Genomic DNA, 22,332 nt, shown 5'->3' on the forward strand with positions numbered 1-22,332 from the left:
ACTCACAACTCAAACTTATCAATTAATTCATTATATAAATAGAATAGTAATATACATGTTATTATTTATAAGTTCATTTTTCTCGGCTGTGTTTGATAATTGTACGATTATTATAAATTAAGTAATAAATTACTCAATACAAATAAAAAATTTGTTTAATTATTTTTTTATTTGATTTTTAATTATTATTATTATTATTTTATGGAATTTTTGATTGGTAAAAATCTATTTTAAACTTGTTTAAAAATTTTCTTGAAAAAAGTCGTTTTCAAAATTTTTTTAACACTTTTATGACTTTTTTTCGAGTAAAGCAAAAGAAGATGAAAAATATAAAAATATATCATGTAAGCAAACTATTCGTAACGTGATTGGTCAAATATATCATAAGCATGAAAATATATGCAAACTTGAAAATCATGCGCGCGCAAATTTGAATTCTAGTGAAAAAATAAAAAAGATTATTAATTTAAAGTAATGTCGTTATGGCATGAACTAGGGAAAAAGTTGAAAAAATTTTTTCACACAATGACAACTGCCTGAAAAAAAAAAAAATATTTTTTTTTACTTTTTCGAATTTTTTAAAAATGCGCCCGTTTCGAATTTTCCCGCCGCAAACCTTAAGCTCATATCGAAATATCGTCACTGTCAGAAAACCGCCACTTTACGGCCTCGTAACATAAATATCTATTTTCTAATTCAAACTTTGAATGTTAATTTTCAAAACTTTCGATGTAAATATTACATTTTACAATGTAATTCTTATTAAAATCTGTAATACTTACAATTTGAAACTGTAATTTTTTCAGTTTTCATCACGAAGCGCCACGTTAGATTATATACTGTAATTTTTCTATTTTTGTTTTTTCCGTGTGACCTGAAATTCATGCTTCTAGACTAGAATACCCCCGTAATCAATAAATATAGGTTAGGACATACTTACCCGCTGCGCATGGTTACCCTGTAAATCCTGTGTGACTCCTAGACATCTAATATGCTATCCGCTTTTTGCTACAATCGTGTTTACAGGTATCAATGTTACCATGTTTCTTATTATCTCAATTATTTCTCTGCTCAAATTCAATAATTTTTTGTTTATATTTTATATGTTTACTAGTATACTAGTTGTTGTGCTGTAAATTTAATTAATTTACAATATTAAATTAAAAATTTCTTTAAAAATCACAATATTGATAACTTAATTTTTTTTGATGTATTATAATAATTAAAAAATTATTTATTATTGGAGAAAAAATTATAATGTGATAAAATTAGGTTAGATCTGATAAATAACACGCTTTACAATAAATAACTGATATTTACTTACACAATGATAGTTAATACTAATTTGAAATATGAACTTAAAAAATTATTGTCAATAACTAGAAATTTTGAATTTTTAACCGGCGTAAATAAAAAATTTATTCATAAGCATTTTTATTTATATACCAAAGCACAATACAGTGAAAATTCACAATTAAAAACAGAAAAACGACCATGGAATGTTTTATTTTTTGGTACAGATGATTTTGCATTGGAAAGTCTTCGGAAGCTGGAAAGCTCTTAGTAAGTAAAAAAAAAAAATTAATTTATATTTTATTTTATTTTAATGAAAATTAATTTAGCAGATATTTGATAATTTTTAAGAATTTCTTATGACATTATATTTAGCTGTCACTTAACAATTTTTTAAATTTTCTTTAATAAATAAATTATAGCAAAAAATTGATTTGTAGAAATTTTAATAAATTAAAAATGCAATTATTTAAAAATAACTTTTTAGAACAAATTTTTTTGTTAAAAAATTTTTAAGTGACAGCTAACTTTAATGTCATGAATTTCTTTAAAAAATAAAATTTAATAAATAAATAAATTAAAAATATAGCAGGTCCAAAAAACTAATAAGCAGCTTGGAAATAGTTTGTTCCTACAAAGGAGACGAAAATGGAATTATTAAATTTTCCAAAGAACATAAAATAAAATTACATTCATGGCCTGTTAATTTCTCGCTATCAAATTTTGATATTGGCGTTGTTGTTTCTTTTGGGCATTTAATTCCTCCGTGGATAATTAATGAGTTTCCTTTGTGAGTATTAATTTTTATTTTTTTTTTTTTTTTTTTTTTTTTTTTTACCAAATTTACCAAATTCAATATTTTGTAACGAGATCATTAATTATTTCAATTCAAGTAAATTACTAGAATTTAATTTTGAATTGGGTCAGAATTTTTTTTTTATTTTGAAAATTAATAAAATAATTTATTATTTTAGAGGAATGATTAATGTCCACGCAAGTCTACTGCCTCGATGGAGAGGTGCTGCTCCAATAATTTATTCATTGATGAACGGTGATGCTCAAACTGGAGTAACTATCATGAAAATTATGCCTAAGAAGTAAGTTTTCTTCGATTTTTATATAAAATAAAACACCATTTGTTATTAATTAATTTATATTTATAGGTTCGACGTTGGTGATATTTTAGCCCAAAAAATCGTTGATATTCACCCAAATGAAACTCAACCAGAGCTTTATGATAAGTTATCTAAAATTGGAGCTAATTTGTTGATAGAAACAATAGAAAATTTACCACACGTGCTTAATTCTGGAAAACTACAATCTGAAACAAATGTTACTTATGGTATAAATTATCTAATCGGCTGCCTAATTTTAAAACACAGTAACTGACAATTTTAAAATTAAAAAAAACTTTTTTTTTTAAAATAGTTTGCGCGCCAAATTGACAAAAAATTTGAATTATGAATAGAAAATACTTGAATATAAATATTTAAAAAAAAAAATTAAGGTCTAAAAGTTATAAGGAATGCAGTGATACTAAAAAAAATCAGGGACAAAAATTTTTTAGTTACTGTGTTTTAAAATTGGGCAGCCGTAAAAAAACCTTATTGAATTTTTATAACATTTTTTTTTTGACAATTTTTATATTTTTTTTTTTTAATTTTTAAAAAAAAATTTTTTTTTTTTTTTTTTTTTTTTTTCTTATGCCAAAAAAGTAGAAATTCTGACACTTGTACAAAAGTACACACACAATTTTCTTATTTTAAAAAATAATTATTTATTCTTAAATTCAGCACCTAAAATTACACGAAAATTTTCATCAATTAATTGGAATGAATTATCTGCAAAAAATGTGTATGACACTCAAAGAGCATTAACAGGAATATATCCATTGACAACAAACTATGATGGTGAAAAAATGAAAATTTTTGGAGTAAAATTACTCAATAATCCATCAGATAAATCAATCACGTCACAAATTACACCAGGTTTGTGTTTAATAAATTATTTATTTATTTCAATAGAAAATTTATTTTTCAATTGTTACAAAAATTTTTCAAAGATTTTTTTAATTTAAAATTAAAAAATTTTTGTTACTTTTTTTTAATGCAACAAAAAATTTTTAATAAAAAAATCAAAATTAAAATAACTAAAATTTTTTAATTTCAGGACTAATGATGTTTGATAAAAAATTAAATTCACTGATAGTTCAATGTAAAGACGGCAATTGGATATCTGTGGAACAAGTGTCACTGGCTAATCGTAAAAAAATGTCAGCAAAAGAATTTTACAATGGATTTTTATCTAGAAAAGAAAATCGTGTAGTTTTAAAATATTCTAACGATTAAAAATTGAACAATAAATTTTTTTTTGATGTATAAATAATTATAAATATTTATAAATGTTACTCTTAATATAAATTTTATTTTCATTCGAATCGGTACTAATATAAAAATCAAGTTAATTGATTTATTTAGTTCTTTATAAGTATTGTGTACTTTTTTAATGGATTGAAATATAATTAATAATACAAAATATAATTAAATTTTTAAATTTAAATTACTCAATCTTACATTATTATCTTAAATCAAAACGATTTCCATGTCGATATATTTACGTCGATTAATTCTCAGCTTCAGAGGCCTGAAAAAAATTAATTTTAATAATTTTAAAGTCTAATATTTTACAGTAAATTTTTTAAAAAATAAAATTTCAAAATTTCTAATTAAAAATTTAGATACAAATAATTAAATTTATAATCTAATAATTGATAAAAAAAAATTTAATTTAATACTAAAAAAAAATTGTTTAGTTTCATTAAAATAATTATAATAAAATAAAAAAAAAATACTTGAACATTTACTAGAAATTTTGCAATGTTTCAAATAAAATTTTTATATAAAAAATACACGCGCTATAATTGAAAAATCAATTATAAAAAAATTAAGGCATAATAAATTAAAAATTCATATCTACGAGCATAAAAAATTTTTTTTTGCCGATCAAATTAAAATTATCCAAAACGTCAAGATCAATAAAAAAAATTTTTTTGGTTGTCCATTTTGCCCCTTTTTCATATTTAATTTTTCTTATGACATTGCTTCTTTGATGACGCATTATTTTCATGTTTTATAATAAAAAACATAATTTTTTGTATGACTTACACTGGGATCACAATCTGCACAATGCCAAGAGTATCCTCGTCGCTTGGGTGACTTTTTAACCGGAGGTTCCAAACAAGTGAAATGATAACATTTTTTGCACTCATCACACCTAGAAAAAAAAAAAAGTCAAATTTAATTTAATAATAACAATCAATTGTTGAAGTAAAAAAATTAAATAATTTATTACTAACATCACAATATTCTGTGAAGTTCCAGTTGAACCGCAAACAGTACAATGAGTAATAAGTTCAGCGTCTTTAACTTTCTTCCCTAACGATAATCGAGAATTACTGGAAGTATTAACGACTACTGGCGTAATTGGGTTATTAAGTATCATAGGTACTGGAGGAGTCGGAGAAGTTTGAGGAACTGGTGGCGGAGGTGGCGGTGGAACTGGAACTGGAACTGGAAAGACATGAGCAGGCGGTGGTGGTGGTGGAGGTGTTGTTATTTCTGTACTCGTCGAAGTTGCGACAAACATTTGGGGACTCGAGTCTGAGACTTCGGAACCTTCTGGTCTAGGAATCGGCTTGATCTAAAATAAATTCACAAAATTAATTATTATTAGCTTGTTTTTTTTTTTTTTATGAACAATAAAAAAAAATTTCTTTTCAAAAAAATTAACAATGTTGTGATAAATTTAATTGTTGAAAATTATAATTTGAATTATACTCAGTAGAATCTTGGATTATATAATTTTTTCAAAAATTGTGATATTCAATTATTTTTTTTTAATTTATAAATTTTTTTGAAAATTTGTTAAAATTGTGATAATTAATTTTTTTTTTAATTGTTCATTTTTTTTATCTATTTTTCCAAAATGTAATGCAATGCATAGAAAATATTAAAAAATCATTAAGAAACAATTTTTCCGATAATTTGGGGTTGAAAAATTTTTGGTAAATATTTTCAAGTGGGGTCACCATTTTAATTTTAATTTTTTTGAACGAAATTTATTGATATATTTAAAAAAAAAAAAAATGCACAATTAAAAAAAAAATTGATTACCACAATTTTCAAAAAAATTAGTAAAAAATTTTTCTAAATAAAAAAAAAAAAAAACTGTTCAACAAGAAAATTACTGTCGGAAAAATTTAATTCTTATAAATTAATCATTCAAAATTCTGTAAGAAGTTAGCGTAATTTTTTTCCGAAACCGTCTTCTTCAGAATGGCACAGCTTCCGTGCTAATGACGATTTTTGCTTGAAATTAATTTTGCATAATCTTGAAATAATAAATAAATAAAAAAAAATTTCAAGTTCTATCTTCCCACTGTTGGTCAAAAAACTGGTTAAAAATTCTCTAGATACCTTAATCGTAATCCTTCTATGAATTTCAGGTTGACCATCCGGATTTTCAACATCCAAGCTCTTCCTCTTGTGTTTACGTTTCCGCTGTTTGATTCCCGTGATAGGATCTGGAGTATACCGTTTATGTTTTTCTCGTCGCCTTTTTTTAGCACTCCGCTGAGAGACTGACTCAGTGCCATCGGCAGAAGCCACCATGTACTGCGGAGAGCCTTCTCGAGGAGTAATTGGCACAGTGACACTTGGTGGAACGTATGGCGAGTTTTCGACTTTTACGGGCTCAGCTACCGGCGGTTGGGGAATCATTGGCTTGATAGTCAACTTCGGCATAGGTTGCGGCTCCGGAATCACTACTGCAGGGACTACTGCTTTCGATGATGTAGGTGTGCTTGGAGTGCTCGGCAATTGGCTTTCTTCACTCGGTGCTACCTCGTCTTTACAGTGACGTAATTTTCTAGGTGCTGAGGTATCGACATGCTCGATTTCTGATCCTGAAGATTCTTTATCACACTCAGAACATTGCCTGTAATTTTATTTTATTTTATTTTAATAAATAATATAATTCAAAAATTTTTTACTTCTTAAATAATTTATATAAAAAATTATTAAAAAAAAAAATATTTTTTTTTACATAATTTGATTATTAAAATTATGGTACGCCGTTTTACTACTTTGTAAAGCCAAAAGGGCGTATAAAAAAAATATTTTTTCTCCAACCAATCTAACAATTTTTACAACATTCAAATCTGTAAAAAAAATGAATAAAAAAATTTTTTTGTATACGTCCTTTTGGTATTAAGAAAAAAAAATTTTTAAGCCAAAAAAGCGTATCATTTTTTTTTTTTTAATCATAATTAATTATTAGCCTTAAAAAAAAATTAAAAATTAAAAAAAATTAAAAGACGCTTAAAATTGCACTTATGACATTTTTGAGCTCAAAAATATAATGTATGTGTTATTTTGAGCTCTTCGAGCTCAAAAGTCTGATAGAAGTTTCATAGAACACTTTGAATTTTTTGAATTTTCAAACCGCAATAATTTTTGAATGAATCAACTGATTTCTTCTTTAAATAAAATTAGTAGAAGAGTCATTATTTTTACCAGAGTTATAATTTTTCCTTTTTTTTTTAAAGAGTATAATTTTATGTATGATTAAAAAAAAAAATGTAACTCTCTTTTGGCTTTAAAATTTTTTTGTCTTGGAGTGACCTCCTTAATTTTAATTTTAAAAATTTTAAAAATAAAAAAAAAAAAAATATTTATCAGTCTATAAATTTAAAAATTATTAAATATCTACTATATTTATTTTCATGAAAAAAAAAAAAATGAACATTTAAAAATTTTTTTAAATTTTGCTCCACAAAAATGCTTATAACTTTGTAACAACAAATATTCAAAGTTCTATCTTTTTATCGATCGTCAAAAAAAAAAATTAAAAAAACCAGAATGACCTCCTTAATTATAATTAAAAAAAAATATTTACCAGCCCATAAGTTTAGTTTTCTTGGGCATACGAGACAATGGCGGGTTCAAGCAAGAAAGATGATAATGAAGATGACAGGTGTCACACTTAGCAAGTAAATGTTGATTGGTCGCTCTGCGACAGATACCGCACTGATGTCTGAGTGTGAGCTCAGGTTTTTGAGTAAGTTCCATAGCTTGACTACTAAGAACCCTACCTTCCCTGGCACCTTCACTCCCTTTGCTAACAGGCAGTGGAAAACCAACCCCCATTTTAAGGGCAGCTGCCGTAGGAACCCCGAGTCCCGTACCTAAAAATGAATTTTTATAAACACACTTCTTATAAAAATCTACATAATAACAACAATCATTATTATATCTACCTAAAGTAGGCACTCGGGGTTTCGAAAGATCTCCAATAAGAGGTAAAGGCTTGACATAACCAGCGAGTCTAATGACTTGATGATACAATTCAATTTTTTCTTTCAAAGTAACATTTATCCTAATCTGTTCTTCATTGTCTTTCATAACTTCGTCGTACCTTCTGTCAAGTCTTTGCTGATCAGTCAGCAGCTGTGTGTTGACATCCAGGAGCTCTTGAAGCTTGCGTTTCATCGAAATCACACGCAGATTACGGTCAAGATAATAACCAATGAACTCAACGCTAAACGCCGGAGGAATATGCCATTTTTTCCTGACATCTACCAAAGCAACCAGCTGAGCTTCTTGCGCTTCTAACGCAGCGGTGTCTATGCCCATGAGCTCAGCTTTCCTCGCTAATTGCCGACAAGCAGACGCCGAGGTAGTCAATAAACGCGGCATCTTTTGAGTAGGCACCCAAGGTGGCTGCCTTGATGCTTTGTGCGCCAAATATTTGTGTCGGTGTTTAGCGAGTTTTCTCTGAATCCGGCGCTGCTCTTCAGTGTCTAGATGTCCTGGCTGCTTCAACAACTCGTGCCGATATTGAGCGCGGATTTGTAACGCCAACCAGTTCCTTCTACGTCTTCGAACTAGTGTTTTGTCAGAATGTAATTTACAGTGAGCGTAAAACGGGTCGGCTTGGTCTACTTCTTCACTGTGCGCTTCCGACAGCAGTCCTTCTCTTTGGGCGCAAGTTACGTGGAAATACGTGTGACACATCCCTGCGTCGCACTCTATACACACTCCGGTACGAGCAAAGCGAGCATCTTCACACAATGAACACGATTTCGAACCCCATTTGCTGTATGCCATCTCGAAAAGAGTTACACTTGCTAGACGGTCCACCTAAAATTAAATTTACTTTTTATTTTATTTTTTTTTTTTTCAATAATTTTTTATATATTTATCAAATAAATAAATAAATTAATTAATTAATATTTAAGGTAAAGTACCCAGTATTGAAGTTTATTTACCTCACCAAATGCTACGCCAGGAACGTACAGAGCACATACTAAATGCACCCATTTACCTACATCTGTTTCTTTGAATATTCCTCCTTTGTTGGGACACAATTCACATGACGGATTTTCAATTCCTGCGCTACAAGCCTCACAGAACCAAGGTGCCGATTGACACAATGAATCTGTGCTTGAAAAACTTTCAACATCGGATACTCCATAACATCCTGAAATTATATCAAAATTAGTGATTATAAAATATCAAATAGTGATTATAGATTATCAGACATATTGTGTTTTTTTTTTCCTTGAAATTTTTTTTTCTTTTTCTTTAAAATTTAAAAATCTTTGTCAATTTGTTAAATTTCTTAAATTAAAATTTCTTTCCAAATAAAAAAAAAAAAAAAAAAAAAAAAATTGTCAGATGTCTGATGATTTCAGTATTATAAATATTTAAATATTTAAATCACTTGAAACGTTACAAAATTTTTAGTAAATGTTCAAGAATTTTTATTATTTTACAATAATAATTTATAAAGAATTGAACAATTTTTTAAATATTAAATTAAATTATATAAAAAAAATTTCCATTAATAATTTTTTTTAATTTTCACATCTGGAATTTTTTTATTTACAATCCGTTAATTTCGGAGGTCACAAGTGACCTCGCAACTTGCTAAATAAATAAATAAACAAGCTCAAAAATTTTCGATAAAAAAAAACTAAGTTCAATAATTACCTTCATGAACTGTTACTCCACATCCATCACACTCAACGATTTCATTAATATCATCACTTCTATCTCCTAAACACCCACAGCAAATAAGCATTTTGGCTAATTTTTCATCTAAAATTTCTCCCTTGGCAGCTTGTTGTCTCGCTTTCTCAATAATGTCATTTACAGTCACATCAGTATTACTTTTTCCAACCATTAATGGATCTCCCATTGAATCATCCGATTCATCTGACCCCGCGTTGTCTAAAAAAAAAATAGAAAAAATCAATTATTATCTATATTATTAAGAGAATATAGTGCAATTTCATAAATATCTTGTGAACTATTGACATTTTTAAAGATATAAGCTTGCCCTGACATTACACTCATTGAAACCTTTCATTTGAGTACCCACATCAATTTTTCATATATTTTATATATTTATAAAAATATATGTATATATGAAAAATATATAAAAAATGCATGTGGGTACTCAAATGAAAGCTCTTGATGAGTATAACATCGGGATGAGCTTATATCTTTAAAAACATCAATAGTTAGGAGAGTACAGTGCAATTTATTATTTAATAAAGCAAAATTTTATTTATTTATAGTTGACAAGTTACGGCAGTCACAGAGTGACTGAAAAGTTTCTAGTAAACATTAAATAAATAAAAATTTTTATTTACCTTTGCCATCGTCATGTGAGTCAACAGAATCATCATCAGATTCTTCGCAATGATCTTCAATGCGGAAATCACTATCATCAGAACTTTCTCCTAAATCAAAATCTAACAATGAAGTTTGTGCAGATTCGACCGGTTTAACTCTACGCTTTTTTGGATCTCGTTCGACTGAAATATTTTTCATTATTAAAATATATATAAACATATATTTATATTTATTTTTGATAAATAAAATTTATACTTACTCATGGTCTTGTATAAAAATCCCACGTCGTCTTCTTGAGACATTTTTATCACTCAAATTTTAGTGTCTATTTTTAACTATCAATAAATATAATACATTATAACCAAAAGTGTGATTGATTCTGTAAAAAAAAAAAAAAAAAAAAAAATTATAAATATATGTTTTTAAATTAAAGTATTTTTTTTTAATTATAAAAACAAATTAATTTTTATTTAATACCTTGTCGCTTAAATTTCCATGATTTTTATTGCACCGTACGATTATTAACTCCGAAAGTGAGTTGATTTTTTACGGAATAAAATATGTATGATTTATGAAACACAGACCAAAGCTTGGAATTGGAATTGCTGAAAAGTATAGTGTATAGTAAGGGCAAGAGGAAGGGAAGAGAATAGTCAAGTAATGTAATTATACCTATAGGTATAAATCTACTCAAATATATATGTATATAAATATATATGTATATAAATATATATATATATGTGTGTTGCCGGCTTTTTAAAAATTACTGTCTGGTTTTCTTCAGAAAAAAATAATCTCCTGCAGAGCGTACGTGCTAACTCGATTACTTAGTTTGTAAATTATTACGGCAGTATGTGTTTAATATTTATGTAAAACTACAATCACTTTTTTACACTAAATTGAGATTAACAAAATTTAGAAATTTTTTTTTTTTTTTTTTTTTTTTTAATATTTCCTGATGAGAAAAATATCAAGCGTATTGTCAGTTTTCTTTACCATCGTTCGGAAACTGACCGCCATTTTGAAAAAGCGGGAATTTTTAATTAGTTTTAAAATCAGCTGACAGCTCATTTTTTTTTTAATTTATAAAAATATGACATTAAAGTTAGCTGTCACTTGATAATTTTTTTATTTTATTTAACAAAAAAGATTAGTTCCTAAAAAATGATTTTTAAAAAATTGGATTTATATATTTTTTAATAAAAATTTTTTTTGAATTTTATAGCAATTAAATTATTAAAAAAAAGTTCAATTAAAAATTTTCACTTGTGGAAATTAATAAAAAGTACTTATAATTTAATATAAATTAAGATTGTTGGAATAAAAATTTGGTGATATTATTTACTTAAAAGGATTTAATTATTAAAAAATAATCTCTATAAAATTTTGTTTAATTTTAGATAGAGTGAAATTAAAAAAAATTAAATTTCAAAATTTGAATTGCGCGCCACGCGCGCGCATTAATATTAACCAATAATAAATGGCGGCCCGTGTTTTTAGCGAGTTTTGACCTCAGTGAACGGAATTTATAATTACCTTGCTCATAATTTGAGTAACCATCAGTAGATAAGTCAACAAGACATTACATCTATAAATATATCTATAAATATATATATAACTATAGACCAATATAGTTTTTTTTTTAATTTTTGTCGAATGAATTATCACTTTTTGATCCAAATAAAATTAATAATTTTCTTTGGTGATTTTTATAAATGTCATTTATGAAACATAATTTTAAATATTGTGATTAGTTATCTGTTATAGTGAATAGAAGATAAGGAATCCAATATCCAATTGAATTAATTGTAGGTTATTGTATGGTATGTACAATCTTAATTTTGTATTATTAAAATTAATTAAATAAATAAATAAATAGAACATTACAATTTTTATTTTAACATTTTGAGTCTTTATTTCTCTAGTTTTTTCTACAATATTTTTAAAAATTATAATTGCATTATATGCATCAGCAAATTTATTTATTTATTTTACCATTAAAAATTTTTTGGAAAGATCTGTAATTTTTTTTCAACTTTTTTTTTGTTTACAAATAAAAATTTATTAACGCGCTTTATATATTCTGTCTAAATCGTTTGTTATTATTTTTATAAATAATAGAAAAAAAAAAAATAATGTGAATTAAATTACAAATGATAAACATTTTTATTTTAAAAAATCACATTTTTTTCCTGTAGGTTAAAATTAAATAAATATAAATTTAAAATTAAATTATTTAATATAAATTATCTGTAGTGTGGTTAAAAAAATTTTATTAAAGTTAATGGATCATCAAAAGAATAAGGTAATTTAGTTTTTTATTTAAAATATCAAAAAAATATTGATTTTTTTTTGACAATACTAAAGTTAGCGTGAAAATAAATTTAATAATTTTTTTTAACAAATAAATTATAGAAAAAAAAAATTACATTAAAGTTAGCAGTCACTAGAGAATTTTTAAAATTTATTTAACAAAAAAATTAGATCCAAAAAATGATTTTTAAAAAATTGAATTTTTAATTTTTAAATGTCAATTTTTTTTGTAATAATTTATGTGTAAAAAAAAATTCTAAAAATTTTTAAATATCTGCTAAATTTATTTTCATGAAAAAAAAAATTTTAAAAATTAAAAATCCAATTTTTTAAAAATCATTTTTTAGGAACTAATTTTTTTTTGTTAAATAAAATTTAAAAATTCACTAATGACTGAAAATTAGCCGACGTTTTAAATTAAAAAAAATTTTTTTTTTTATTTATTCAATTGTAACAAAAAAAAAAAAACATTTTTACAAAATTAAATGTATAATTTTTTAAATTTTCTACATGTGAAATTTTATGATTTTAAGTTAGCTGTCACTTGACAATTTTTTAATTTTATTTAACAAAAAAATTGCATTTTTAATTTATAAAAATTTTTAAATATCGGCTCATTTAATTTTAATTTTTTTTTTTGCCACATTAAAATAATTAAATTTTAAGTATTTTTATTACTTAATAAAATAATATTTTTTATGATGAATAATGAATAAATATAAAATATTTTTCAGGCAAACTCACCAAAAAAACGCCGACGTAATAGCTGTAGCGTCACAAATTTATCTGAAAAAAAAAAATTTATAATAGACAAAACAATTTTAATCCTTGAAGCCGATATGTTTTGTTGGGGCAGCACAGTTCACGGTGAGTTGGGCCTAGGTGGTTTAGAAGAAGAAATAATAAATGTACCTAGAGAAGTAACTGACTTTAAACAAGCAACTGAGATAAAAGACATTGCTTGTGGTAATAATTACACAGTTGTAATTACTCAAGACGGTAAAATTTACTCATGCGGTAATAATGACTGCGGACAATTGGGACATGATAAACCTAGGAAGAAATTACAACTGGTATCAGACCTTGAAGCTTTTGTATTCAAAAAAGCGGTCTGTGGCGCTAGTCATACGTTAGCAATAAACGAGTGGGGTCAACTATTCAGTTGGGGATGCAATTCTAACGGTCAATTAGGTGAGTTTTATTTAATACTGAAATTGCCTTACACGGAAAAAAATAAACTGTAAAATTCATTCGGATTCTGATTAATTTTTATAAATATTATTTTTTGTTTAATAGGTTTAAGTTCATTCGTACCTGTACAAAAGACACCGCGGATGGTGAAAACTCTGGCTACCAGCATAGTTATTCAAGTATCTTGTGGTTACAAACACGCGGTAGCTCTTACAAATAATGGAAAACTCTATGCCTGGGGCTTGAATGATGAAGGTCAGCTGGGAATTGGTCCGGAATCTAAGATTGAACATAAGCCAAGATTAATAAAATGTCTTGAAGCTGTTCCGATTGCTTATGTTGCTTGTGGAGGATATCATACAATAGTAGTTTCTAAGTCTGGTAAATTTATTTATTTATAAATATTTTTTATATTTAAATTTAATTGTTCAAAAAAAATTTTTTTAAGTACCAATTAATCATTACTTGATTTAACACTATTCTTATAATTAAAAAATTAATTCTGATCGTACATAAAATACATTAGATAGTATTTTTACGCTCATAATTTTTCTTTTTAATTTTCCAAAATTCTGAACATAAATATTCAATATTTTTTTATTTTAAATTTAAATAATTATTAACCATAAATTAAAAAAATTTTAATTTAAAAAATTATTAACAGATTTTAATAATTAAATTAATTAACAGGCACAATCTCTTTAAAAAATTTTATAATTTATTAAATATTAAATATTTTATTATATTACAGGTGCTATTTATGCTTGGGGTAGAAACACATTCGGGCAATTAGGAGTGAATTGCACTCAAAGTTCTAGTTTGCCATGCCAATTGCGAACTTTAAGAAATTCCAAAGTAAAACACGTAGCTTGTGGAGAAGACTTTTCGGCTTTTCTTACAATGGTATTTTTATTTGAATTTATAAAAATTAATTCCTAGCAAAAATTATTTTACTATTTTTTTTTTTTTTTAATTATTTTCTAATAGGACGGTGGAGTATTCACTTGTGGCGCTGATACATACGGGCAGCTAGGACACGGCTCAGCAACAAACGAAATTCTACCTCGCCAAATAATGGAACTTATGGGAAGTGTAGTCACACAAATATCGTGTGGTAAACGACATATGTTGGCTTTGATTCCTTCAAGAGGTCGAGTGTACGCTTGGGGTCTTGGCGGCGCTGGTCAACTGGGAATAAAGACCACGCGAACTGTTACAACTCCTCAGGTTGTCCTTGGTCCCTGGGTATCGCCAAATGGCACATCAATTTATCAAAGTGGTGCTCCTACGAGTGAATACAGCATTGATTGTGTTGTTAAACATATATTTACTGGCGGTGATCATTGTTTTGTTACTGTTACTAAACGAGAGGTATTTTTTTTTTTTTTTTAATTATTTGAATTATTCTAGTCATAACCATTAATTATTTATTATTATTATCTCGTAAAATAATTAGAAACAAAATTAGCAATTGAAATTTTTTTTAAAAATTAAAAAATTAGCAATTGAAATTTTTCTTTAGAATTTTTTTAAAAAATTAAAAAATTTTTTAAAATTGAAAAATTTAAACAAATTTGAAAATTTTTAAATTTAAAAATTAGCAATTGAAATTTTTCTTTAAAATAAAATCTAATTTTATCAAAATAATAAAAAATTTTTTAATTCTTGCTATTTTATTATTATTATTATTATGTTATTAAATGCTCAGGGGGGTTATCCCCGGAGTCCGATTCTCCGAGGGCCCAGCCTGAGCTCCATCTGTTACTGCTGGACCACTCCGCACAACAAGGCGGTTAGTGATCACAGCAGGCTAAAGTCATTTCCCTTAAGAGACGGAGAGAACCAAGTATAACAGCCTTCTGCATTCTAACTGCCAAGAACTCAGCTTTTGATGAACAAGCTGGAACTTTGGCAAGTGAGGATACAAAAGACTGTTTCATCCCTCCTAGGACGCCAACAATCAGGACGACAAGCTTGACACGGTAACCTGGGTAAAGTTTGCCAATTTCAAACAGGAGATCCTGATATATTTGTCTTTTGTGCTCTTCTTTGGCTGAGATGTTGTATTCAGCCGGGGCCGAGAACTCAATGACATAAATGTCACGAGTGGCCTTGTCGAAGAGCACAATATCAGGTTTGTTGTGATCTATCCGCCGGGTTGTTGCAAATGGCATGTTCCAATAAATTTTGCAACTGTCATTCTCAACAACCTGGGGAATATCTCCTGGCAAATAAGGCAGCACTGGTGTCACGTCAATACCGTAGCAATGACGAAGATAGTAGTACAGTACTCTCAGGGCAGCATTGTGACGCTGGATATATGCACCTCTCGCCAGCACTGGACATGCCGACAAAAGGTGCATAAGCGTCTCCGGATGTTGTCTACACCTCCTACAGGACGTGTCCGGAAGCTGCACCTGGAGCACCTTGCTACGGTACTCAAGAGTGTTAATGACACCATCTTGGCAGGCAAATATGAACCCTTCAGTCTCGGACATCAGGCCCGCTGACTTTAAGAAGGAAAACGTCAGCTGGATGGACAAGCCATGATCACGCACGTGTTTAAAGAACACGCTGTGCATGGACTTGTCCATCAGTTCGCCAAGGAGTAGTTTTTCCTCGGCGTTCTGATGACGCTCTTAAATTCCTCCTTTCGGAGTTCCATAAGAGCGTTTATTTCTCCAAGACCAAGGGTTCTTGCCGCATATATTGCTGCCTTATACAAGAATGACCCCTTATGCGCATTTTCATGTTTATGTACAATTTGCATAAGAAAGTCATCCTCGTCTGCAGTGAAATTGACAACTTCGTGTGTTAAACCCAGGACCAAACGGTCGTGAAGCCGCTCCAAACTCTGCAAACCTCTCCCACCGATGGACCGGGAGAGGTATAATCTGGCGACTGATGAATTGGGGTGCATGCTCCGATTCATATTAATGATCTTACGGGTTTTGATGTCGAGATCTCGTAAATCCTTTCGGGCCCATTTCAGGACACCGAAAGAGTATAGTAAGACTGGGACAGCGAGCATGTTAGTAGCTGAGACTTTGTTTTTGCCGGAAAGTTCGGAGGACCAAATTTTCCGGAGTCTCCTAACATACTCGCTCTGGAGAGTTGTTCGGACTTCAGAGACCGCATGCATGCGGTGCTCTTCCATTCCTAGATATCTATACAACTCCCCGGCGTCTAATTGTCTTAAGACACTCCCATCTACTAACTCGACATCATCACCAGTATCAGAGCACTTACCCCTCGCCAGATGTACGACCGCACACTTGTCAAACCCAAAAGACATTCCGACATCTCGTGTGTACTCTGCTACGATGTTGAGGGCTGCTTGTAGATGATCTTCATCAGTACTATATAGCTTCAGATCATCCATGTAAAGCAGATGGGTGATCGAATATTTTCGATCACCCGGAGGCCCCACAGAGTACCCACGAGTTTTACGGAGAGCAACAGATATAGGCAGCAGTGAAATGCAAAACAGCAGAGGGCTCAAGGAATCGCCTTGGAAGACCCCTCGTTTGTACTCTACAACTCCGGTTACGTGCAATGCGTTTCCACTTCCAATGTGAAAACGCGTTCGCCAGAGCTGCATTGTACGCCGAATGCATTCCACTATTTCGGGATTGACTCTCAGGCATTTGAGTAGATATAAAATCAACTCATGTGGAGTTGAGTCAAATGCCTTGCGATAGTCAATCCAAGCCATTGACAGGTTGCATTGATAGTAGATCGCATCTTGTAAGACGCATCGATCCACTATCAGGTTCTCCTTGCAACCTGACAGGCCTCTTTTACTGCCACGTTGTTCATATATCTGTTGCCATACAGGCTCTATCTGCTGCAAGATACGGTTATTTAAAATTTTTGTAAAAATTTTTTAAACCGCATTCAAGCAGGTGATAGGCCTGAAATTCTTAGGATCAGACAAGTCACCTTTTTTAGGTATCAGTACGGTTCGCCCTTCTACAAGCCAGTCCGGAATCGGATCGTCAGCTCTAATGTATGATGTAAATATGCGGGCCAGATGGAGGTGGGTAGAAGTAAACTTCTTCCACCAAAAGACATTAATGCCGTCTGGTCCCGGGGCAGCCCAATTTTTGCTGCCATTTAAAGCTGAACGAACTTCATCCACACTGACTGCAGGGCTCTCTTCATCAGCATTCTATCGACGGTGTTCCCGACAGAATACTTTGAAGTCGTGCAGAGCTGGAGTGTTGGCGTTCACGTTTGGTTGATCTCCATACAACTCAGTCCAAAAGCTTCCACCCGCTCAGGTGTTGGATAATTCCCGGTAACATCGGTCTTTGGTGTCAGAAACCGTGAAGGGCTGGATCGAAACAACGAGTTGTCGACCAACCGCTTCAGCCTTTTCTCTAATGACTTTTTAGCAGCCACTAGAGCCCGCAATTTATTAAGAGACTCTTCCTTGATGACATGAAGAGTACTCTTGTTCAGTGTGTGATGACGCCACCGAAGTTCAGCAGCAATGCGCCGAATTCGGGGCGTGTATGGTGTTTGAGTTGTGTCGTACTCAATCACACACTGAATGCGGGAGACCTGTTTCCGGGACATGTCAATTTTCAAGCCAAGTTGTGAGATGCGCTGTTTCAACCTTGCCTCGATCGAGAGACAATGTCTCTCTCTCGGAAAAGCCGAAACTGCTGCACCATACACAACCTGGCTCACAGTGAGCAGGGTGGAGTCCTCCAGGATGTTTGCACGGAGATCTTCGTTTACCGCGTCAAGCTGTTGTTGGGAGTAAGTTATCTTTTTAGATATACTTACTTGCCGTCCTACAAAGGGATTGTTGTTGTCCAAGGAGGAACGGCGTCGCTCTTGGTGTAGTTGCGCCGGAAAGGAAAGCCTATTAGACTGCCTTCTGTCCGGCACAAGCGATCTTCTATTTCGCCGAAGATGAGCGGCATAATTACGCAGGTGTTTGGGCGTAAAATGCGCTAGCTCCGGATGCATATCACTCCAAAGAGTGTGCATCCGGGCCACATAGCCGCTCACCCCCGGCTCGCTACGTTGGTAGCACACCAAGAGATCGACTCTCAGTTCCTCCGTCCACTTAAAGTAAGTCCTTAAGTTGCCAGGGTCGTCATCTTTCATCAGGTCCGGCGTGCTCCTCCCACCTGATGAATGGTCCTCATCCGAAAAGGACCGGTTGTGGGGAGCACTTCTGAGTTGGTATCTTGTGGTAACTCAGTTATTTCCATGCAGTGGGTAGTTGGCCCACTGCACGGGATACGTCGTTCGCCTACAGACCTGATGTTATGGTCTACGTTTCCCGCGATGCGCCGCTTGGAGGCCACGTAGCAAGCACCGCTTATTATTATTATTATTATTATTATTATTATTATTATTATTATTATTATTATTATTATGATGATTTTTTTTTTTTTTTTTTTTCAGAGTAACATTCCATCAGATGATAGCAGGATATTCGATCCTTCAACACAAATTCTTACTGTATCAGAAGAACAACTATTATTTTGTCATAAAGTACCTATGGGCGCACCATTGGATCATGATCTTATGATGTCAGTAAATTTATATGAATTAAACTTATTATTAACACTAAAAATACATAATTAATTTACTTATTGTTTAAAATAGGTATTTAGAGACAGTTTTTCGTAGCCAATCATCTATAAATGGATCATTTCTACTCGACAATGATCAACATTATGGATGTTCAAGTAAACACTCTGGTGTGGATGTAGTAAAAGCTTCTAGACTTTTTGGAATTATTTCTGATTTCCAAAATAATACAATACAAGAACTGGTAAATTTTCTATATTTACATTAATAATTGTTAACAAAATTTTTGCTAAATTAATTTTAATTACTCTAGATTTTCACGTCTATTATCGATGAATTGATACCATCATTAGCTGCATCACCACCAGATGTTGAAGCTCTAAGAGTTTACCTTACTCTACCACTGTACCATGGTTTCACCGAGCCAACACACTGTGAATCTCTCCAAAGACCTTTTGCCAAAGCTCTGAACAACTTGAAGCCCGAAGCTAAAAAAATAGTTGGTATTTGGTGGAGTAAAGCATCTGTTCAAGTCTTTTACAGACTTATAAGATCGTATAAAGCTATTATTTTACTTATTATGAAACAAACCAAAAATATTGACAATATGGTAAGTAATTTTGTTTTTTTATTTCACAATCATTTTTCACATGACAAAAATGCCCAAAAAAGCGATCAAAAAAATTTTTTTTTTTTACCAATTAACTCAAAATTGTCCAAAATCTCAAAATCAATAAATTATTAATAATAATAAGAATAATAATTAAGGAGTAACCAAAAAAATTTATTTTCTGAATTTTTATAAAAATTTTGACTTCATTTAAAATTTTTGAAAATTAACTAATTTTTTAAAATTTATTATTTTTTGCAATTAAAATAAAAAAAAAAAATTATTCATTTAAAAAAATGATAAAATATATTTTTTTACAAAAAATAACATTTTATTTAATATTTTATAATTTGATATACATTTTTTTAAATATTTTTTTTTTTTTTTTTTTTTTTTTATTTTTTTTAATTAAAAAATACTTGCAAAGTGATTAAAAAAAAAAACAAAAAAATTATCCTTTTTTGGCATTTGTCCCAAAATGAAATTTTCTAAAATTTTTTTTTTTTCTATCTACAGCATTTTTCATCAGACTCAACGTTAAAATTAAGCCTAGAATTATTAAAATTTATAAATAAATTAAATCAAACCGAAAATGAAGGTCTTCGTGTGCCTTACGATGTATTTCATTTGCCAGAATTAACAACTTTAATTAACATAAGAACAGATTATATAAAATGGCTTAGTAACTCCGATTCAAATTCTGTTGGCGTAGCATTAATCTGCAATTATTCATTTATATTTGACGCAGAAGCAAAATTATTGCTGCTTGAAACAGATCAAGCAATACAAATGCACTCGGCAATGAATGAGGCAGCAACACGAGCATTTACAAATGCAATATTCAATGCATTTACGCCGACTGATACTCCGCAAACGTCGCAATTTTTAATGTTAAATGTATCACGTGAAAATATTGTCGTGGATACTCTCCGTGAATTAACTTCACAAAATTCAAGTGACTTAAAAAAGCCATTGCGGGTTAAATTTCACGGCGAAGAAGCTGAAGACGCTGGTGGAGTTAAAAAAGAATTTTTTATGTTACTATTAAAAGAAATTTTAGATCCAAAATACGGAATGTTCAAACAGTACGATGAAACAAGAACTATTTGGTTCAGTGAAGATTCATTTGAAGATGAAATGATGTACTTTTTAATCGGTGTACTCTGTGGGCTTGTTATTTATAATTTTATAATAATTAATCTACCATTTCCGTTGGCATTGTACAAAAAATTATTAAATGAGCCAGTTAATCTTGCTGACCTTAAAGATTTATCTCCTGTTCTTGCTAAAAGCTTGCAAAGTATTTTAGATTACAATGAGCCAGATTTAGCAGATGTCTTCTTGTTAAATTTTGAAGTTACCCGTGAAGTATACGGAGAACAAAAAGTCTATGAATTGATACCAGGTGGCAGTAAAATAGCTATTACATTGGAGAACAAGCAAGAATTTGTTAACTCCTATGTTGATTATATATTTAATAAATCTGTTGAGTCTCATTTTAAAGCATTTTACAATGGATTTCATAAAGTTTGCGGTGGCCGTGTATTAAAACTATTTCACAGTCATGAATTAATGGCTGTTGTAGTTGGACATGAAAATTATGATTGGAAAGAATTACAAGACAATGCCATCTATAAAAAAGGCTATACCAAAGATGACCCAACTATTGTTATGTTTTGGCAAATATTTCATGAACTACCGTTGGAAGAAAAGAAGAAATTTCTTCTATTCTTGACTGGTAGCGATCGAATACCTCTACAAGGCATGAAAGCTATCAAAGTGAGTTTATTTTTAGGTTGATTTTTTTTTACAAATTTTTCTGTTGTAATTTCAGATAGTAGCTAGTATAATCCAGATTATAATGGCTATAATCTAGATTATAATGGCCATAATCTAGATTATACTCACTATAATCTATAATACTGAGTATAATCCAAGATTATACTGAATATAATTCAAGATTATACTGAGTATAATCCAAGATTATACTGAGTATAATCCAAGATTATAACTATTATAATCCAGATTATAATGACTATAATCCAGATTACAATGAATATAATCCAGATTTAATGAGTATAATCCAGATTATAATGAGTACAATAAAAAAAAAATTTCTGTGATAATAATTCAATATTTCTTCTAGATTAAAATACAACCAATGACTGATGAAAAATTTTTACCGGTTGCACACACTTGTTTCAATTTACTGGATTTACCGCGTTATCAAACAAAAGAACGATTACGATACAAATTATTACAAGCGATACAACAAACTCAAGGATTTTCATTGGTATAGAATCAAATATCAGTACAGTTCGTACTTGCCACATTAACTTAATAAATTTATATATATATATATATATATATATATATTTTTTTCTTTGTTATAATTATTTCTTCTATCAAAAACACCGTAATTAAATCGTCAAATATTTTTTTTTTATTTCTTTTCTATTAAAATTATTTAATAATTGGGCGGGCCCAATAGTAATTGACACACGCATGTAAACTTTAACACTTATTTTTGTTGGATCTCTTAGAATCTTACAACGACTAGAATATCAATAAATATTTAATTATTCAAAAATAATGTACAGTTATGGTGACTATGTAAATTTTTTAAATTTTTCCATTAAAAACTGATCATGTGCCTTTGCTTAAAAAAATAAT

The 22,332-nt window shown here is 29.6% G+C and overlaps 3 protein-coding genes across 5 annotated transcripts; 2 read left to right on the forward strand and 1 right to left on the reverse strand.

The window, feature by feature from the left end:
• Positions 1–1,224: 1,224 nt before the first annotated feature.
• LOC141537541 (methionyl-tRNA formyltransferase, mitochondrial) lies at positions 1,225–3,648 on the forward strand. Its single transcript, XM_074258576.1, has 6 exons — positions 1,225–1,563; positions 1,883–2,083; positions 2,268–2,390; positions 2,457–2,635; positions 3,087–3,281; positions 3,463–3,648. Exons 1-6 carry the CDS (start codon positions 1,328–1,330, stop codon positions 3,639–3,641), a joined length of 1,113 nt encoding a protein of 370 aa, XP_074114677.1. The 5' UTR covers positions 1,225–1,327; the 3' UTR covers positions 3,642–3,648.
• LOC141537540 (PHD finger protein 14) lies at positions 3,476–10,614 on the reverse strand. Of its 2 annotated transcripts, XM_074258575.1 has the most exons (12): positions 10,470–10,614; positions 10,252–10,371; positions 10,010–10,174; positions 9,345–9,584; positions 8,621–8,832; positions 7,610–8,492; positions 7,249–7,537; positions 5,769–6,288; positions 4,649–4,992; positions 4,458–4,566; positions 3,867–3,936; positions 3,476–3,597 (listed from the first exon to the last, which is right to left on the reverse strand). In XM_074258575.1, the coding sequence occupies exons 2-11, from the start codon at positions 10,292–10,294 to the stop codon at positions 3,916–3,918; spliced, it is 2,826 nt and encodes a 941-aa protein (XP_074114676.1). In that variant the 5' UTR covers positions 10,295–10,371; positions 10,470–10,614; the 3' UTR covers positions 3,476–3,597; positions 3,867–3,915. The 2 variants fall into 2 exon arrangements, with proteins under 2 accessions (XP_074114676.1, XP_074114675.1); XM_074258574.1 differs by lacking the exon at positions 3,476–3,597 and having other exon boundaries at positions 3,696–3,936.
• Positions 10,615–11,643: 1,029 nt separating this feature from the next.
• Positions 11,644–22,262, forward strand: Herc4 (HECT and RLD domain containing E3 ubiquitin ligase 4). Of its 2 annotated transcripts, XM_074258565.1 has the most exons (11): positions 11,644–11,815; positions 12,191–12,297; positions 13,040–13,496; positions 13,602–13,877; positions 14,248–14,399; positions 14,484–14,867; positions 18,921–19,048; positions 19,125–19,293; positions 19,363–19,659; positions 20,176–21,438; positions 21,806–22,262. In XM_074258565.1, exons 2-11 carry the CDS (start codon positions 12,277–12,279, stop codon positions 21,956–21,958), a joined length of 3,300 nt encoding a protein of 1,099 aa, XP_074114666.1. In that variant the 5' UTR covers positions 11,644–11,815; positions 12,191–12,276; the 3' UTR covers positions 21,959–22,262. The 2 variants fall into 2 exon arrangements, with proteins under 2 accessions (XP_074114666.1, XP_074114667.1); XM_074258566.1 differs by lacking the exon at positions 12,191–12,297.
• The last annotated feature ends 70 nt before the right edge of the window (positions 22,263–22,332 follow it).

This window comes from Cotesia typhae, unplaced genomic scaffold (assembly GCF_013202065.1).
Source record: "Cotesia typhae breed Kobodo isofemale line unplaced genomic scaffold, CoteBio_Ctyphae scaffold_91, whole genome shotgun sequence".
NCBI classification, from domain to species: Eukaryota; Metazoa; Arthropoda; class Insecta; order Hymenoptera; family Braconidae; genus Cotesia; species Cotesia typhae.

What these genes read in the sequence shown, in the direction of transcription:
- Herc4 (XM_074258565.1), top strand. Translation starts at nt 12,277, where the DNA reads ATGGATCATCAAAAGAATAAG. An exon ending in CAATTCTAACGGTCAATTAG is followed by an intron (nt 13,497 to 13,601) that starts GTGAGTTTTATT and finishes TTTGTTTAATAG; the next exon opens with GTTTAAGTTCATTCGTACCT. An exon ending in AATAGTAGTTTCTAAGTCTG is followed by an intron (nt 13,878 to 14,247) that starts GTAAATTTATTT and finishes ATTATATTACAG; the next exon opens with GTGCTATTTATGCTTGGGGT.
- LOC141537540 (XM_074258575.1), bottom strand. Translation starts at nt 10,294, where the DNA reads ATGTCTCAAGAAGACGACGTGGGATTTTTATACAAGACCATGA. An exon ending in ATAGAAGGATTACGATTAAG is followed by an intron (nt 4,993 to 5,768) that starts GTATCTAGAGAA and finishes AATTTATTTTAG; the next exon opens with ATCAAGCCGATTCCTAGACC. An exon ending in ACTTCACAGAATATTGTGAT is followed by an intron (nt 4,567 to 4,648) that starts GTTAGTAATAAA and finishes TTTTTTTTCTAG; the next exon opens with GTGTGATGAGTGCAAAAAAT.
- LOC141537541 (XM_074258576.1), top strand. Translation starts at nt 1,328, where the DNA reads ATGATAGTTAATACTAATTTGAAATATGAACTTAAAAAATTATTGTCA. An exon ending in ATGAAAATTATGCCTAAGAA is followed by an intron (nt 2,391 to 2,456) that starts GTAAGTTTTCTT and finishes TTATATTTATAG; the next exon opens with GTTCGACGTTGGTGATATTT. An exon ending in CACGTCACAAATTACACCAG is followed by an intron (nt 3,282 to 3,462) that starts GTTTGTGTTTAA and finishes TTTTAATTTCAG; the next exon opens with GACTAATGATGTTTGATAAA.